Source organism: Stigmatopora nigra, chromosome 10, assembly GCF_051989575.1.
Source record: "Stigmatopora nigra isolate UIUO_SnigA chromosome 10, RoL_Snig_1.1, whole genome shotgun sequence".
Lineage (NCBI taxonomy): Eukaryota > Metazoa > Chordata > Actinopteri > Syngnathiformes > Syngnathidae > Stigmatopora > Stigmatopora nigra.
Window position 1 is genome coordinate 6178092 of NC_135517.1, and position 20203 is coordinate 6198294.

The window sequence follows — 20203 nt, forward strand, 5'->3', positions numbered from 1 at the left end:
AAATGGTCAATATATCATTGTAATTTTTCTCTCTTTATGAATTGCTTACTCGGCCTATGTCAGTGTATTTATCATACACCTTTCTGCCTTTAACGAATATATAAATAAACAGAAAGATAAAAGAAATACACATTGCAAATTGGATAAGAAGTAAATACATCAATTTGATTGGCAAATGCATTTATAAGATCATAAAAGTATGGCCCTGCCTTATATTTATCACATTTCTTTTTACTTTTTACTTGTCCTAAATAATGTTGTTAAGCAGTTAAATTACCACCTGCACCTCTTATGCTTAAAAAGGTACAGCATAAATAAATGAATAAATACACGAACGTGTAAGAGGCTTCACTGAAGTCAGACATTTTTCCCTCCATTTCCACCAGCTATACCTAAGAGGAATATTTCATATCTTTCCAACTATGTACACAGAACTTGCTCCCTGTGTTCCAAAACATCATGCAAATAAATACCAGTCATGAAAACAAAATCACAACACTGACCTTAATACTTTGTGGCTTAACAACACTTTTGCTTAATATACAGCAGTGTTGCTTTAGGATCTAAAATTCAAAGCCATGGGTTAAAAGCAGGTTTTTTTTGTTTTTTTTCATGAAGCAACGTTTCTGGCAAACCGTTCCCAATCATGCTGGGGGACAGCAAAGATGCACGGCGCGTACATAAACATCATCGTAAACTTATTTCAGTCATTTGTGGCAGGAAAGACGAGAATCTAGAGATTCTATGGAAGATATGTACGAAATTGCCATATAGCCTGTGCTTTGATTTCAGGCAGGAGATGGGTCACACCTCAATTAATACTTTTTCTTGAGGTGACCACATGCTTCTTTAACTGTGCTCTTTCATGGAAAGTCTCATTCATTGTGGAGCATATCCACATCAAACTTTATGAGTCTTTGCATGGATGAACGTCGATGGAACTTCCAAAGTGAGTGCCGCATTAAGGCACTGCGGCCTGAAGAATCAGGTGGATAGATAATAAAAAAAACGGACCAAAAATGACAGATGTAGTTTTGTTGTGTCCTCACATCAGATCAGATGTTAATGCAACAACAGGGGCTGATAAAGAAATGTTTTGCAATATTTCATGGAATATTGAGCTCCGCTCCAGATTTTTGATCACGTATTTTGTTCACTCTGCACAAGATTAAACTCTGAGTTCTGAATTTAATCCAATGCAATATTTGAGATTTCATAAATAAGTGTGCTGTTAATTGAATTTAACTTAAATGTCTTGTTTCATTTTTAATCCAATGGGTTTCATTCATGCAGAATCTTTTGATCATTATTCATAATTTGTGCTATATATTACTCCAAAAATATAAACTTCATTTAGCCTTGAGCGTCTAATTCCTGTGCTTCTTTGATGCCCAGTTATAGGAACATTTGATTTGATAAGCAAAAATCATCTCAAAACTCTAAATTAAACCAAAACTGAATCCAAAAGATGAACTTTCTTGAGGTACCTGACCTTCAGTCAACATGGACATGAATGGCGATGTGTCAGTGGTGAAAGAAAGGCAGAATGAGCAGAAGGGCAAGTAGGGCCCCCAATGAGGGCTGTACAAAGTGTGCTCGTCCACACTCGGAAGTATTTTCCTGCAGTAAAAAAGACCCATTACTAATAATATTGACAGCAAATTAAAGTCATGTCAACTTTGAGCCTTCTTCAACGGTCCCCTTGAACAAATTTTATTTTTATTGCATTTCTATTTTCAGTTTTAATTGAGGAAATAAACCTTAACAGGTTCATTTGAATTTGTTAAAGTCAGCAATGTTGCTTGTCACAATTTTGCAACTTTCACGTTTAAAGAGTTGTGTTTATACTCACTAAGGCACTGAAATCAAGGCAGGTTGTCGGACCTCTCCGATATCGTGCGTTGCTCAGTACCTCACAAGGATTTTCTTCCTGAACTGAATATTGTAAGTTGAGGAGATCAACGGTAATTTTCATGTAGTATATTACAGTGTGTGTTTGTACAGTATGTGTGGGAAAGGATACGCTCTGTCCTGATTTGGCTCAGCCTCTCTATCTGACAGGAACTACAGGAGAGTGTCTCTGCGACCACAAAGAGGAGGTTGGTGTTTTCTATCCGCTTGGCGTGAAACAGCCTGAAAAATTGCATTGCAATAGACAAAAAACGAGATTATTTTGGATGTTCATAGAGTGAGTTAGGAAGAAAAAAGACAAAAAAAATCACACCGCGAACAGTTGACACAGTCCTGCAGCACATTATACGAGTCGGTGGTGTTAGTGAAGAAGAACTGGCTTTGGATGGTCACACAACTGCTGGCCTTCATCTCAAAACCTTCCACGTAGATGTCATCTGGAAGGAAAAAAACGTTAATTCAAAGACATTCCATCATGGTTACAACAGTTCAGCACTAAACAGTGTTCAATGTTAACAATGGCTAGCATTGACAGTGATGTTAAATCCATCTTACCTATAGAAATTCATTCATTCATTGATTTTCCGAACCACTTATCCTCACAAGAGTCGCGGATAATGCTGGATCTTATCCAAGCTAACTAAGGGGACGGTGAGGACCGAACTGGGATCGAACCCACGACACCAGAACTGTGAGGTAGACTCACTAACCACTCGAAAACCGCCGAAAAATTATAAAAAAAATTGAAATCTATTCTATAAATCTCATCCATTACCATCAGTAGCAGCATACATGGATTCTCATATTTAGACATATGTTGATTTGTCATCTGTACCACACACCTTGATGTAGCCAACTGTTGTGTGCCAGTCCGTAAAGTACTTGCTGCATCAAAGACCTGAAGAAAAGATCACATACCATCTTGTTAAAAAGTGCTTTAAAAAAGTAGCCTTCTAGTCTGAAAATAGTCACGAAGAAGTGGCAGCTGACGCCTTTGGCGTGGCATGCATTGAGGTCTTGACACAGTTGAGATTGTTTTAAAGGGCAAGCTCCATGCTGAGGTGTCAGTTGATGTGAAGTGCAGTTATTTGGCCCGCAGCATCTCTCCAAGGAGTTGGCTAGTCTAGCCTCAGACAATAATGAGCTGTCAATCGTCTCTTGTTGTGTCCTTGAGCAATACACTGATCCCAACAGGTGCAGCATTGTTAACGTGCCCCTATGCACTCTGACATGTCGACTTGTATGCCTGCCTCTGTTAGATTGGGTCTTTTTTTTGTGCTGTGAACTATGTGTTACCTTCTAGGTTATAAACAGTATAATAAAATTTAATTGGAATAAAAAGTCTCACCAAGCCACTGTGGATGTCCACCAAGCCAAGCTGAGGATGTCGGCAATAGACGGCTGTAGAAAGTATTCTAGGGTTAAATAGGGCTCGTGAACTAATATATTGAAAATGAATACTTCCAATGACTCAAAAGAGAGAGAGACTAAATTTACATAGTGTGTGAAAACTGTGTGTTGGTCTGTGTTAGGTCATTTATTGTTTAGCAAAGTTAGAGTACCAATTTCATGCACTACTAGAGGAAGATTCTATTGAATAAAACACATTTTATATTAAAATAAAATGTAATTCATTTGTTTCTATCAATAATGAAAGACTATAAAAGAAGCAAAACACTTCTTCATACCACAAAGAAGCGGCGAGGTGCTGCACCAGTGTGGCTGCTGCTGACTGGCTCACATGCCGACTGAAAGTGAAAAGTTTGTCGCCGGCTGAATATGGAGTTGTTGTAGAGGGCGTGCATCAAGTATGGATCAACATCACCGAAAAATAGACCGATCTGTGAGAAACAAATGAAAAATATCAAGGGTTAAGAGGAGTGCTGCTACTTTTCATTAACTTTTAAGTTTGGTCCAAATTTGGGTGAAAATCAGTGTCAATAACATATTCTAAAGAACATGATGATCGCGTAAGTCTCACATGGGGTCTAAAGCTGATCTGACCTTTTTATGCATTCATTTTTTGTACCACTTATCCTCACAAGGGTCACTGAATCTATCTCAGCTGATATGGGGACATCCTGAATTGGTAGCCAGCCAATCACACGGCACAAGGAGTGAGACTTGCATCCATTCACGCTCATATCATACAGCCTAGAATTATGATATCTAGTAAGTAATAATGGGTGAAGACCCTTTAGTTGGTTACTTCATTTTCTTATCAGCATCATGCAAACATATGTAACCTTATTAAATGAAATGCATTGCATTTTGTTGCGCTACAGGATTGAATTTGATTTTCTGCTTTTAACATATCCATGATGTTTGGTGAACATTTGCTGCCATCCTTTGACCATGAATTGATACTGCACAGTCAGAAAGAAGTAGCTGCAAATATACAAGTATACATCACAAGTACATTTAAAGCAGATTCACCAAACACCATCTTTATGACTAACTTAAGCATAACATCTTTAAAAAATCAGTATATCTAATATTTTACTGTGGATTAAAGTGTATTGATCTCTTTACAGCAGTCTATTCTTATTTTATCATTAATTCAACACAAAACTTTTCTAACAACATTTCTTCATTTTAAATTGTATGAATGCAATGTGGGAGGAAGCCAGAGTAACCAGAGAAAACCCACACATGCCCAGGGAGAACATTCAACCTCCACACAGGTGGACCGACCTGGATTTGAACCCAGGACCCCAGAAAATGTGAGGCCAGCGCCCTAACCACTCAAAACATACGTCATTCATAATTGTTAGTGTTAATCGATAACTTCAGCGTTCCATAAAGCCAAGTCATTTATTTTCGACTGTACTGATTGAGGCATCACAGTGGAAGAGTAGATATAACGTACGCCTCACAGTTTTGAGATCAAAGGTTTACCCCCTGGTGGGATTCAGCCTTGTTCTTCCTGTGCCTGCGTGGGATTTCTCTACATACAAAAAGGCTTCCTCCCACACCTCCAAAACGTGCATGGTAGGCAGCTTGAACAATAAAATCTGAAAGCTTATTTGTCACTAATAATAGCTCGGCGATTAACTGGCAACCATTTTAGGGTGTACCCTGCCACCTGCCCATAGTTTGTTGGCACGGGCTTCACCAGCCCACGAGAGAAGATGAATTCATGTACAGTTTTGGAGCACTGTACTTTAGAGTATATAGGCTCTTAAAGAAGCTTGCATGCTATTGGTGGGTGGAGTAATATTTATACATACCAAGTAGGCATCCCTATCAGTTGTACTTTAACTTCTGCTCATTTTGCCATGTAAGCCAAGAGGAAAGTGTCATGTTGCCCAATTCATCATGCATCAAAATACTGACCTTTTTCCAGTGATCTCTTTGATTAGACATAACAAGGAAACCACCATCATCAATGAGGTAGCAAAGGAGGTCCTGCAGAAAAAAAAACATTGTTCAGACATTATTTCTATATTCTGGTGACAAAATATCTGAATTGAATTACTCATATATAGGATCTGTGAGACATGAAGTTCTTACGTCAGTGTTGACTTCACAATCCATCACACAGCTCCCGCTTGGTGAGCACTGCACGATAAAATGTTTAAGAAAATGTGTAGATAAATAAACACCAACATATCAAGATAAAGATTTGAAGATTCATCACAAAGGTCTTCCTCCCCTGCTAGATTTTGTACAAAATGTGTGCTTTCCCTTATTAAATAAATCAAACTTCGTATCAAATGTTGGGGTCTTACCTTGTGTGAGCCTTGTCGGCTATCCGACACGTTGCTGGCTAGGATTTTGAACTTGTCCACCCATGCTTCAAGATCCAGCTTTACTCCCACAACTAACAGTCAAAACAAGGGAGTCAACGGAGAAAAGCCAATGAGAAAAAACAAAAACTAAATAAACAGCCAAATATTGTGTAAAAAGAAATTTTCAAAACCTGCAGGTTTTAGTAGTTTCCCTCCTAAATTAACCTCCACAGCAGAACTGACCAGAATTCCAACTGTGCTGTTTTCAGGTCCTAAAATGTCATCTAAATCTGTTCAGAAAAACAGCAATAACAACACAAGAATAAATAAATATTTCATGGACCCTCACCCTCTTTAAAAATACATACATTAAAAGTTGTGTAAAAATGTACGCACATTCTCTAGTTGGAGCTCGGAACATGTAACCTTTGTTGTCAAGGCTCCTTCGATAGTAGTTTGAATTGAAGGGTTCCGGGTCCTCGTCCCATATTTCAGCCGCTCTTCATATAAAAAAAAAAACAAACTCAGAATTTATTTCAAGATTATTTCAAATGAGATTTGTACAACTCACAAATTAGGGAAGACTCGTGTTACGCCTCCGTCAGTGGACGCAAAAACAGCCAGGAAGCCATACCTGTAACCCAGCATGTCGTAAATGAACAAGATCTGCATCTCAAGCCTAATTTAGCATGCAACAAGTGAAGCTATACTCACGAACTAAGATCCTTGTTTTTCCACACGCGTGAGGCAAGTTGACCAATAATCCTGGAATCCAGTATTAGGTTGTGAATAAGCCCTTGGTCACCTGGAATTCAAAAAATAAAATATGTAGACCCTTTAACAGTGATGGGTGTTTCTATTGCAGAGGCTGCAGCTTACACTCATCTGATTCAGGAGAAATTTCCAACATCAGAGACAGGAAATTCTGCAAAAACTGGGTGTTGTTTTCTGAAATCTGTAGACGTTTGCAGTATTCCCTGCATGGAGGACAAGATATATGTTGGCATCTCTTATTTGAAATTGGAAACAAACACTCAAATGAGTAGGAATATGTCACCTTGGCGCAAGAAAGACATGCCCTGAAGATTCAAAGGAGCTTGGCAGTAATGACTGCATGTCTGCACCAAACAAACTGGGTTAATTTTGATTATACCATTTTAATTGCAGTCTTAGCAATTTTAGCCTGTGGGTACTTACACTGAAGCTGAAGCATCACATCGTTGAGGTCTGCCTGGATGTAGTACTCGTTGTAGGGGGGTAGTACTAGCCCCAGACTGTAAGTTTTGGGGTGGACACAGTGATGGTTTATTCAAGATGATATATTGTTGACTTTTATAGCCATAAAATAGATTTTGTAGGTTGGATTGATTCAGACATAGCACTGAAGGCATCAGTTTGAAATTCCCGGCCCGCCACTGACTTCAAGTAAGCTCACCTGTAATCTGCTCCATTGACAGGAGTCCAAGTGTAACCTCTATTCACCTCATCAATGTATTGCTACAAAATGAAATGGCATGACTTAATTATTGATCAACAAATACATGCACAGTATGTGGAACAGTTGAAGAATTTAATGAGATGGTGTTTTGTTTCTTTTTTTTGCCAATTTTTTAACACGGTGCAACAAGTAATTTGATTGTGCAGGTGCATCTATTAGTATACTGAAGTTAGTGACAGATTTCTAAAGATGTCTTGGAATCCAGATGCTTTATAGCTACTTGTATTTTACTTGCCTCATCGACTGACTTGACAAGAGTCTTGATCTGCATGTCACCTGGTCGTCCATCAATCATCTGTCGTCGGATCTACAGCACATCATGTCATTTCATGTTAGTTGCAAAACCTGTTACCTGAGCAAATATTTCGGTTTTCCCGAGGCCAGCCATTGTGCTCACTGGCCCGAAAATAATTTACTCTTGAGCTGAAGAAGGCCACATTAAAAAAAAATGCACAGTTTTGGTGCAATGGTACTCACCTCCTCTTTATTGCTGTCTTCCACTTCTGCATCTAAGAAGTCCAGTGTGACAGGCTCGGGGAGGTGCACCAGCTGAGAGATAGAAAATACCCGTATGTTGATTACCCCAAGAATACTAAACAGTGTCTGCAAAGCCTTACTCATCCCTATTCAATGCAGTCATATAAAAAGCAATATATGGGCTGTGCATCACCTTAGGCAATAAATTGGGATGAAGCAGAAGATATCCATTTGGGTCAATTGCAAATATGTAACCATTGGCCCCGAGCTGTTGGGAAAACAAGGCATATATGAAACATATGTGATAAATTCAATTACAAAATGAGATTCATATAAAATGATCATACAGTGTACTGTGGCGTCAACCGCTTGATTTCATCTAGGTGCACGTCCACACCCATGACACCTAAAATGAGCTGGTTCTAAGAGCACAAGATTCAATGTTTTTAGTAACAGCACAAAACCACTGATTTAAATCCAAATTATAAATATGAAACAACAAATATATCATGGTTTTGAAATTGTATTACCTGTAGTTTTCCATCCATGGTGAGATTAAATACAGGCAAAGTCCCTGTTACTACCATCCCAAGACCCTGAAAAGACCAAAGGACAAAATACCGTATCATAATCAAAGTTCATGTAAAAAAATTTTTTTCTTCTCTCCACGAAATCTGTCTAATTTTAGTAATATTAAATACATTTTAGTACTATTAAACCACGAGTTGTTTGAAACTTTGTAAATAGATGGTGAATTAGAACAAATAATAATGTTTTTCCAATCCATTATCCTGTTTTGGGTGTTTTTTCAGAGGGTTGGAACAAATTAATAAACTAATTAATATAAAAGGTTAATTTGAGTTACAAGTAAATCTACATACGAGCTCAGTCCCGGTACGAATTAAGCGCGTATCTCGAGGTACCACTGTATTCCACAAAGTGGGGTGGTGAAGCCTCACCAAAGCATCCTGATACACATTAGTCCATTGGACCTGCTTGGCTTCATCGCCTGCAAGAACCATAGGGCGTCCCAACACATCCAGATATTCCTGACAAAAGAAAAACAGACATTAGTGGCTGTGTCTTTGGAACACAAACCAGGACAAATTAAAGTAGAGGTGTGTGGACGGTGAATGGGTACCATATGAGAGTTTACCAGGAGTACACACCTGTGTATTAATCCTTATCGCGCAGAGGGAACGGATCTCAAAATAGTAACCTGGTGATAGAATTCTGCGTGTAAGAAATGGTTTGGAAAACACCAACATAACGTCAAAAACAGTTAAAGTGACCTTTATTTGTGCATGCGATCCACTGCAAGGGTGTGACATCATAGTTGTGCTGGCCCACTGAAAAGGTGAAAACTCGAACCTTTCCGTGAATGAAAAAAAAATCATTATGACGGCCAACCTCTTTAAATTGAAGTGTGAGAATGTAAAGGAAGAAACCAACCGTTTTGTTGGGCCAGTTGTACTGCATGAAGACATCCTGAGCTCGGTCTTCGCCGCCGTCAGTGAAAAGCATGATGATTTTATTGCAGTTGGCCCTTGGGACGTTTGTTTTCTGACGGAAAAAAGAAACAAAAACATTCACAGCTAGTCCCAAGATAAAGATTAATGTGTAGTACATATATAGCACGTTTCTCTGCATGTTTTTAGAGTGCCCAAAGGTCTTACCAACCCCAATTCTAATGAAGCTAAGATGTTGTATTGAATATAATTAAATATAATTGTAAAGACCTGCAAACTACCTACAACCTGTATTTAATTGATTACACTACAAAGATAAGATAATTAATCGTCAAACCGGTAAACTTGTTTTTCACAAATAAAGCATTACCCTGGAATTTTCTTTGCTATTTGCTAAAAAACTGTAGTTTATCTATTTGAACTGGAAATACCTGGTCTTTATAGTGTAAGTTATTAAATATAACATATAGTGTAGTTATGTTTGAAAATATGTTGTAAAAACACTAATTAAAAAATACTTGTTTGGATGTGTGTGATGAAAAAATGTTATAAAAACACTGATTTAAAAAAAACAAACTTGTTTTGATGTGTGTGATTTCAAAGACTGTCACTTACATTTAAAAGCTGATTAAAGGCAAAATGAAATCCAGACTTGTAGTCAGTTGTGCCTTTGGCTTGCATCTGCTGCACAGCTTCTTTAAAGATCTTCTTATTACGCACATTGGCCTGGACCAGATGTTTAAAGCAAGGAACCACTGCCTCTGCCTTCTCGCTGAACTAAAACAGTGTAGAGTATTAACTTAATATATTGCTGAGTTGATAGAAAAACCTGGTATTATGATGATAATAATAAAGAGAGATCAACCCGGGCTACGTTGACATAGTCGTCATCAGATAACGTGTCCAGCATCTCCATCACTGAGGCCTTAATCAGTTTAAGTGTGAGTCCACTGACACTCCCACTCCTGAAAGAAGAAGTACATGACTGCTTAGCACATAGAAAAATACAGCAGTTAAAAGGATTCATACTTTACTTCCCTTGAGTATTTGTTCCTTCTGAAGAGTTCTTACTTTAACTATACATTTGAAAGTGCATAGTATTTGTACTTCTTAGTCTTTAATCCAATTAAGCATGTTTGTTTTTGTTTTTTTAACACAGACTAGACATTATAAAAATTCAACTGACAGGAATTCGCAGTGTCATTATGGTAGTTCCAGTGTGTGGATTACTAAGGTACAAAAAGTATTATAAATTTTAATAGTTGTGCTAATTATTTGCATTAATTCAATACTGATGGATAAATAGTTGTTTTACCATTTGCACTACGTCAATCAAACTTAATCTTGGGGTAAAGTGGGATATTTCATGCTGTGTCTAATTACCATAATCCATAATAAATGTCTTTTCCACTTTTTAATGTGTTTTTAGATGACTTATACATGAGAAATAAAATTGATGTCCCTACAAGCACCAATTTAGAAGTTATTGAAGCTTATCAATTTCATTTTAGGGGGTATAAACTAGAAAAGATTATTTTAGACATTTTCCATTCATTTTGGTCATAAAACAAATTAAACATTGTACAGTATAAAGAAAAGAATAAATAACTCACACATCCACAAGGATGACCATATCCTTGGGGGAGGAAGCACCCTGAATGTACCTGAGTGTAAAACAAGAAAATGGTAACAATTACAGGCTGCTAGAGATGGTTGGAATCTTTGAGTTGATTTACCAGGGTCTTCTCCTGACATCGTAGAGGTCAATTTTATCAGGCGCTTTCCAAGGCGTGGCTACAAACAAAACAGACAAAATACTTTTTCATTTCAGATATGATGCCGCTGACTGAAAGTGAAAAATCTACCTGGGTAGTAGCGAGTTACCCCTGTGGCACTCCCAAAGGCCTGCCACAGTAACGATGGATCCTCTCGACTATTCTCCATGAATACTTTCTCCAATGCCTGGGTCCAATTCAACTCGTTGAGAATAACTGGAGCTGATGGGAGATAAAAATTTGAAATATAACGGATTGAAGCAGATTCAAACCCTTAAAATGGTGAACTTTACTTGCCTCCTTTATAAATGTCTGTCGGAATCTGAACAGCCGTGTAGGAGTAGTTGACATTGTTTTTGAAATTGGGGTCGTACACAAACTCCAGCTTAATGTGGGAAGGATTTTCCACTTCACCTTCTCCATCCATAGAGTACTATTATAGTTGGAAAATACATCAAATGTATATAAATTAGAAGCTGGATAATGCACTTGCCTTATGTAGAAATCTGTGAACAAGATATATTCAAAGGTCGTCAAAAGTATTGAAAAGAAACACAAAGTATGAAATATTGTGTCTGCATATGTGATTGCAAAAGAATTGACACTCTACCAAAAGAAAATGTGTTAATTTTCTCATTTCATCCCCTTAACTGAATGGCTTTATCCTCACTAGGGCCGCGGGGGGTGCTGGAACCTATCCAAGCTGTACCGGGCCAGAGGCGGGGGACACCCTGAACCATCCATATACCTAGGGGTAATTTAGAGTGTCCAATCAGCCTACCATGCATGTTTTTGTAATGTGGGAGGAAACTGGAGTACCCAGAGAAAACCCATGCAGGCCCAGGGAGAACATGCAAACTCTACACAGATAGACATGACCTGGATTTGAACCCAGGAATCCAGAGTTGTGAGGCCGACGCGCTAACCTGCTGCACCTTGTGTTGCAAATTTGTAAAAGTATCCAATGGGAGACAAGATGTCTATGAGGTGGCGATATGTGTTCCACAAAACTAGAACCACAATGTTATATATAGATTGTACATATATTGTATCTTGCACTCACATGATCCAGCTCTGCTTTTGAGTCATAATAGGCCATGTCCAGCTCCTGGAAACACATGTATGGAAAGTACTTTAAACATATAATAAACCCTCTTGACAATATCAACATATTTCTTACTTATTACAGCAATCAAATAAACAGTGAATGTAAACATTCACAAAAAAATTTGACGGCAAAGTGTAATCAGTGTTTGCGGCTTAATACTGCACATGATGAATCAGGCAGGCTCAGGCAGCATTGCCATCTGTTCACGTCATTTTTTCTGAGCTCTAACATACTTTAGAATAAGCAAGGCATCTTCTCAGAGGCTGATATATGTCTATTTTCGGACCACATTTGATCTCAAAATATTATTATTTTTTCTCTCCGTTCCGAGTCTTTCTGCAGTCTTTGAAACATCCTTGACTGTCACATAAAAAGATATCGGAGCGACACGAATAGCTTCTGTAATAATGATCTACATAAAAAGTTATTAAATGGAATATTTTTAGGCAACTCGATGAGTACAATTTTAGGAATACAAAGAGTTTTTGTACTTGCATGCACCCTGTGGCTTTGTGTGTGTGTGTGTGTGTGGGTGGGTGTGTGTGGGTGTGTGTGGGTGTGTGTGGGTGTGTGTGGGTGTGTGTGGGTGTTCATGCCCTATTCAACTGTGTACAATATAATATTTTATAAAAATGCTATTAAATATATTTAAAGGAGATGGCCCGGTGGTACGAGTGGTTAGTGTGTTGGCCTCACAGCTCTGGGTTCCTGGTTTCAAATACATTCATCCATTTATTGAATATAAAATATAGCTATATAACAATTATTTAGAAATGGCATTTACCTTTATTCCATCCTGCCAGGGATGTTCTAGCTGGAGTCGTTCCGCTTCATTGGCGAGCCTCTGTGGAAACACACAGAGATGATCATGGTAATTTTCAGTGCATGAATATGATTTGTTATGATTTAAATTACAAGAAATGGTCAACTTGATCTACTATTGAACAATTATTGTTATGAGAATTTTTTACGGGGAAAAAAACAGCCACTGAGTAAAATTCAGACTTACTTCGAGAGCTTTGCGCTTCTTAGCCAGTAGTTTCTCAATATCTGAAGCCACCTTCTCCACAATCTTTCGCGGTTGATTCTTCACCAGACTAAAGTGTCTTCTTTCTTCATTGTATATCTATGAATCATCATATGAGGACATTTGCACATATTATATTCTTTTATACTTACAAATATGTTGTTTTTAATGCCTTCTATTATGTATTTGCTGTCATTGTTAACTAATCATCTGCATATTCTAGTATTTATCATTCTAGTCCCTGTTAGTTACTGAATTTGACACTTTGGACTTCACTGAGGTCCACCCGGTAGTTCTTTTGTTATTAAAATACATTTTAAAAGTTCTAAACATGATTTTAGTCCCATTTTGATGGGAAGTCAGTCAGTATAAGCAAAGGCAGGCTTTAACTGCTTTCACTTTCTTACAACTAAAATATTTAGCCTCTTACTGTTGAAAAAACAAAAACAAAACATTTGGACAACGTCGGCGGACCGGATTAAAAAGCCTAAGAGCCCGTATGTGGCCCGCGGGCCGTAGTTTGCCCACCCATGTCTGCTCTAGGTCCACACATAGGAAAAGCAGTGCAATTTATGTCGTTTACCGCTGTAAATGTCCCGCTATGGGCAACTCTTACCCTTTAATATGGCCAACAATGAAAACAAGAGCCCCTCATTTAAAAACTAATTGTCATTGCTTTGCCCAAATGACTGCAGGAAATGTTCAAAGCCATTATGGTTTTTTTTTCCTTATCCAAATTATTTTCTGCATCGCTGTGAGCCAATGGAGGAGGAATTAGTGTGGTTTGAATGAACAAGTGCATTTCCTATCCAGGCTTTAGTGTTGGCTGCAGGCTGACCATCTGCTCAGCTATGACACAAACAGAGAGGACATTTGCCTACACTCCCACACATCTTCCCCCAGCATGAATCTTGCCCCAACTCACATGATCTGTGCTCCACATTGCCAAGACAGCGGCCTTTTCCAGCCCAGTTGAGACAAATGCTTAAATCTACATATAATCATTGTTTCATGCTTATTCTGGCAGCAAAAAAGGGTTTAGTCGTGCATTATGATCACTGAGAGAAATCAAGTGAGGGCTGAAAATTAAATTAAGAATTCACGGATGTGTCTTTGGTGTTCTTTTCCCCTTTTTTTCTAAAGCTTTTATGCAACGCTTATTTCAGTAGACGGACCGTGATTAACACCACACTGGGCGTGTAAACTGGAGTGAACAAGGGATTATACCAGGTCATATTTGTTGCTTTTATTTTGGTGTTTTTTTCTCTATTGGGAGATTTATTGTGTTGAGGATAACAAGGACATGTAAGGGAGAACCAGTTTTAATCTAATCTTCTTACCGGGTGATCAGTTTGTGCAATGTAAATTAGATTTTCTCAAAAAGAGTGGTAAACAAACTACAACCTTTGGGCTCTAAATGACCGAAAATCTTTTAGTCTTGCAATAATTGTAGCCATTTTTTATATGGTTGTTCTTATTAGTTACTTGCAATCATTCAAATTTGAAAAAAATGTACATTGATCGTTATACCTTGAGGCCAATGAGTTAAAAGACTGATTAAAGTGTTTGGATAATTATGTACTAGTTTTTTCATTCATATATGTATTTAAAGTGAAAAATACACACTTTTTACGATGTATGAATAGAGGAAAATCAGCTTTGAATATATGATTAAAATTAAAATAAAGTAAATAAAATAAGTACTATTAGAAAACGTTAACATTGTGATAATAATAATGCATCTATATAAGAATATATGACACTAAAGATACATATGGATGGTGTTCTGTTCTTCAGTTTGTTTTTTCTCTCTTTTGATTCAAGATGTTCAGAATCCCTTTTAGATTTAAGCAAAAACACAAAATAAATAGAAGAGGACTATGCGCTGAGATTTATAAGGAGTAAAATTTCAGTAGTGTATTAAATTAACACTGACTGCTGTTGACAGCAATACCTGTCCAATCCATTTTTTAATGGGAGGGTTGGCAGTGATAATTCGCAGTCAACCTTTTATTGGCATAAATAGATTTAATGTAACATACAATTTTCCTATGGGCACAATATATCTAATGAATACTGTAAGGAAAGGTAGTGAATGACTACAACCCCCAAAATTAAAATACTAAATAAGGATCTTTAAAAACATGCTAATTGTAAAATAAGGCTATTTTTCTTTTGCTCTTGCAATGTCTTTACAAAATGGATCAAAAATTAAAATGTTAAAACAGCAGAAGCTTTTACAAAAGATGTTTGTCTATTCAAGCAAAGTGCAATGTTATAATTTTAATGGATGTTTATTGCTTTGCTAAGAACATCTAAAGGTAAAAAAAAAAAAAGGACTAAAAGGTTGATGTCATGTGCAGTGCACCTGTGATTTGCACTTATTTTGCACACCGCTCGGCACATGTCTCCTGGACTTAATGCATCCCGAATGAGTTAGAGCTGAATATAAAAAGAAAAGATAGAGTATGACACTCACCCCTCTCAGTTGCTGAGCTCCACTGATGTGCTGAAAGACTCTGTCAATCTCCTGTTCGATGCGCCTCGCCCAGTGCATTATCCTGCAGATAAACATCACAGCCTGACTAGAACGCACACTGAATTTCCGCTCAATGCTCACAACTCTATATACTGTACAGTGTACATGCAGCAAAGTTGGATCCATATGTTACAATAGGCTTTCATGCTAATACAAGTACAGTGCCAAAAGGCGTTACTTCACCATTATATTTGCTTTTTATGTGTACCTTAAAAGATCATTAAAAATGTTACTTAGTCGAATGTAGAACTCCACAATAGCAGAACTCTTAAATGTGACAATAAGTAAAATGAAGCATTGCATTTTCTCTCGTTTGCGCATCTGTTTGCTGGTTAGTTGTGCACGGACCGGAAGTGTGAAAATAATGGATCATATTGATACATATGGGGAAAAATAATAATCTTTATCTTTTCCTGTGTCTGTATTCTCACCCTCTTGCTACCGTGACAGTGAAATTTCCCAAATACAGGATGAATAAAGTTATCTAATCTAATATAGTACTTCTTTTAGTAGTGGTACTTTTAGTACTAGTACTAATTTTTAATCTGGACCTGTAACAATGGGTTAGATCAGTCAGCACATCCTGCTTAACAGACAAATGGGGATGTATGAGCATCATATTTGGCCAAGATTACCATCTAGGAGGGTGAGATTGAAAACGTTAATATTACACCCATTGGTGTACGCGTTTTAATTACACCTGGGATAAAGACTTTGCCAATGAACTTAAACTTGTAGCTAGAGTTCTAGCTACTATTCAACAGAGAAATTGATGAAAATGTGAGTAAAATGTTTATAGTTTCAGTGGGTATAAGGCAATATGCTTGCCTGGTATGCCAATGTTTTGCCTTGTGAATTGGAATGCCTGATGGGTCTAGTGTGTAAGGCAATCATACACCCAGAACACGCATCAAAAGAGCTATTTTATATCAAGCGCTGTTGAGACGGCAAAATGCGTTTAAAACTGTGATCTTTTGGAAAGATACACACTTACACATAGCGGTTTTAGATGATGGAAACCCATTTTGACGTAGCTTTAAAAATGTATACTATGTGGGCTTTAATGTACATGCAACTTTGAGAGGCTGAGTTCCAAAGTGCTTACTGGAATTCCCATCAAGAGACATGTGACATGTACTTGGATGGTGTGTGAATTGAGTCAGCCTTCCTCTAACTCAGGAAGAAGATGGTTGCAGCGGGATTGAAACTCCGACCTCATAAATGCTCCTTTATGAGACTGGGGGTCACATAGCAGTGCCACAGACTTGGAAAAGGGGGGGGGGATTGGATACTGGGATGGCACAAAGTTATGTGTGGTTCAGTTTATTTCAATGTAAAGAAGACTTGCAGTCAGTGGGGCCAAAGGGGAAGATGTATAACATGTCTACTTAGACAGAATCCTGACAATGGGTTTTCTGCTGATTGGGCTGGCTGATCTATGATTGGCTTCAGTGGTTGCTCATGTTCAGAATTGGTTAAGAAGCCTATATTATTGCATGTTCTGGATCAAACCTTCAATATTCATTCTGGGGAGCTCAACCCCAAGTTGAACTTAATGTCTAGAAGGGATTCCATCTAAAATAAGTACCAGCCTGGTCTGAAATAGGCCAGTCAAAAGAGGAACATTAATTCAGATTAAAATAGGAACATCAGGGACCAGACAACTCTGACAGATGACTATTTCCCAGTGCTTTACACACCTAAACACAAAATATCAGCCTCCCTGTAAACAACAACTCTCTCCTGTTGAATTGAAGCCTGAAGATTTAACTCCAATGGGAAATTTGGGGTGTTTTGGGATGTGGGAAGAAACCAAAGAACCAGCAGAAAAGCCCTTCAAAAAGGGACTAGGAGAACATGCAAACTTGACATGTGAATAGCGCCTAAATAAATAAATAAATTGAAAAATAAAATTCGAATATACTTTTAGATGAGCATTCTGTTATGAAGCACCCATCTGATTGGATCTGACAACTGAACACGGCAATCAATAACAGATCTCATCTTTCAACCTGCACAAGTAGGAAGTACTCCTTAATTAACTTAACTTTAACTGAACCATCATACATACATAACACATTTCTTTATGTTTTTGTCAAATACACCCAAGCTTCATCTTAAATGTGTATTTGAGTCCGACTATAAGGAATATGATTCAAAACTTGGAAAAAAACACGCAAAATATAGATCAGCTGTTATGCAGCAGTTGCAAATATCAGTGTTAATATTTAATACTATCAAACAGTAGCTGTAACAGTTTGAACAGTGTTTCTGTTTACTTTTTATGGGGGCACTCCACTTTAAAGGTAGAGAAAAAGAGAAGTAATCACAAAATCAATAGCACACAGGGTGGTGCCACAAAAAGAGTGATTAACGTTTATATAATCATAAATAAATTAGAGTGGTCATTGTTCAATACTGCTGCTTCACAAGTAATGAGGAATAAGTAATGAGGTACAAGATCTGCGGTCAATTCTAAGATATTGATTAACTAATCACTGTCTAATGATTCATTAGTTAAGTAATCTCTGTTCTCCTGCAGGTCATTGTCATCTATAGTGTGTCCTCAGTTTTGCACTGTAAGAAATAAAGATCGATTTCTGTCCCTTCAGGTGCTATAATCTTTCAGCATGGATAATTACAGGACTTCAGTGCATTATTAATTTGTATTTCTTTCAATTATCCAATGTGCATGTATGTATATAGTATGTACAATAACATACATGTCAATACTACTGACGTGCAAATGGTTAGGACATGAATGGATCATCTGGCTTTGTTCTAAGAGCCTGACTGCTGGGGAAAGGGGAGTGGCTTTAAAACACAACTACTAGATGTCTTGCTGTACTGTATCAGCGAAAGGCGAAAGGTTACAAGTTCAAAGCAAAGCACTGATGTCATGAATAAGCGAAAAGTGGCAGGGCACGAGGACACGGACAACCGTTCACTCTCACATTCATACCTAAGGCCAATTTAAAGTGACTGACAGGCGACCAGTCTAGGGTGTGGTCTGCTTTTGGCTTGAAGTCAACTTGGCTCGGGTCCAGAAACCCCCCGCAATCCTTATGAGGATGGGTGCAGAAGATGATCGATGCTAGTCTATTCTTATGGATTATTTTTTATATTTTAGCAATTGTGTAGTATTAGTTTTGGTTGATATAACTGTCAACAACATGTACGACTGACTGACTAGTGAATAGTCCATCTTTTGCCTGAAAACTCCAGCTCTCTGAATAGCTGTATTTATTATCTCCCTTTAATCATTGTATTGTGTTTCTTATTAACATTTAATTCATTTTTAAATGTATTTATTCCCTTAACAATGACCTAAAAATATGATGAATAGGCTATGTATGATTGTCGGCCCAGTGGAAGTTAGGTTAGCATATTCACCTTACAGTTCTGAGATCGAGACTACAATTCCCAGTGGGTTACAACCCTCCTGCGTGGAGTTTGCATGTTCTCCCTGGACCTGTGTGGGTTTTCTCTGGGTACTTTCCTTCCACATACCAAAAACAAGCAGGGTAGGCTGGTTGAACACTAATTTACCCCCAAGTATGCGCAGGAACATGAATGGCGTTGGTCTCTTTGTACCTTGCTATTGTCAGGCAGAAAAATCTGGGTGTCCCTCACTAGCTGCCCACAGTTGGTTGGGATAAGATCCAGCACCCCCAAAATGACTGAATGATATAAAAATACTAATAATATGTAGAGCTGGCAACATGTAGGCCAGAGTATTTGCGTACATGACCCAAATTGTCACCAATCACTATTTAGACTTACGGTTAAATTCCCCTATGAATGATAAGATGTCAATGTTATTGGCCTTAAAATTATATTTCCCAACATGTGTAAAATCTGGAACAAGAAAATGAAAATAAAGTCTATTGGTGGTGGAAAACACTTTTTCCCCCCTCTGGACTAAAGTTGAAAGAGATGACACTTGATGCAGTGAAATGGAAACGAATGGGATATATACTGTACTATTTTGCTGCATTTAGAGTGTCTATATTAAATACCATTGTTCCACACACATGCACGCATTGCTGTATAATCACCATCACCGTGAAAATATTACATAAGATCTTAATTACAGAATCAGGCTTGTGTTTTGTGTCAGTTGAAGCGGACAAGCACGAAAGTTGCCCCATGGCGTTCACTTACGTGTACTGCTGTGGGAAGGTAAGTCCCTCAGTGCCAGGCCACACCGCGCCTCCAAGCATCAAGATGATCTGCAGAGATACCAAGCGGACGCCGTTGAGACACCTCCCGCCCCTCGCCATCTTCCATTCAAATCCGCGGGTCGACGGCTGAATGGATGGATGCGAAGAAGAAGGCAAAGGATGGAGAGAAAAGGAAAGGAGGGAGGAGGAGGGGGACCAGGTCCGAGCTGTCGAGCTGACCGTTGTCCGTGTCAGTTTACAGCGAGTTCATCTCTACGTCTTCAAGAGTGGACGCGGGGGAGGAGAAAGGCTTTTGCCGTGAAGGCATAGCGAGCGATGAGAGATGCACTACAGTAGAATGCAGCTGCCAAGACACTGCAGCGTCTTTGCTCCGGCTCCCACATACACACATCACCACCACCTCCTCCTCCTTCTCCTCCTCCGACGCTCACGCGCAAGCCGGCGCATGCACGAGCACCAGCCCTCCCCTCGCCTCAGCTGATGG

At 38.3% G+C, this 20203-nt stretch overlaps 1 protein-coding gene across 2 annotated transcripts; it reads right to left on the reverse strand.

The window, feature by feature from the left end:
- Window positions 1–1191: 1191 nt before the first annotated feature.
- Window positions 1192–20124, reverse strand: LOC144202847 (voltage-dependent calcium channel subunit alpha-2/delta-2-like). Of its 2 annotated transcripts, XM_077725905.1 has the most exons (38): window positions 19700–20124; window positions 15476–15557; window positions 12979–13095; window positions 12754–12813; window positions 11925–11969; window positions 11159–11294; window positions 10952–11083; window positions 10823–10880; window positions 10700–10750; window positions 9952–10051; window positions 9702–9863; window positions 9070–9180; window positions 8910–8988; window positions 8787–8836; window positions 8577–8666; window positions 8148–8213; window positions 7965–8039; window positions 7811–7885; window positions 7618–7689; window positions 7376–7447; window positions 7078–7139; window positions 6840–6916; window positions 6700–6760; window positions 6522–6619; window positions 6357–6447; window positions 6214–6276; window positions 6039–6142; window positions 5834–5932; window positions 5643–5734; window positions 5425–5472; window positions 5248–5319; window positions 3600–3752; window positions 3260–3312; window positions 2754–2809; window positions 2225–2348; window positions 2024–2133; window positions 1853–1935; window positions 1192–1620 (listed from the first exon to the last, which is right to left on the reverse strand). In XM_077725905.1, the coding sequence occupies exons 1-38, from the start codon at window positions 19816–19818 to the stop codon at window positions 1525–1527; spliced, it is 3294 nt and encodes a 1097-aa protein (XP_077582031.1). In that variant the 5' UTR covers window positions 19819–20124; the 3' UTR covers window positions 1192–1524. The 2 variants fall into 2 exon arrangements, with proteins under 2 accessions (XP_077582031.1, XP_077582030.1); XM_077725904.1 differs by lacking the exons at window positions 11925–11969; window positions 12979–13095; window positions 15476–15557; window positions 19700–20124 and having other exon boundaries at window positions 12754–12797.
- Window positions 20125–20203: the final 79 nt, after the last annotated feature.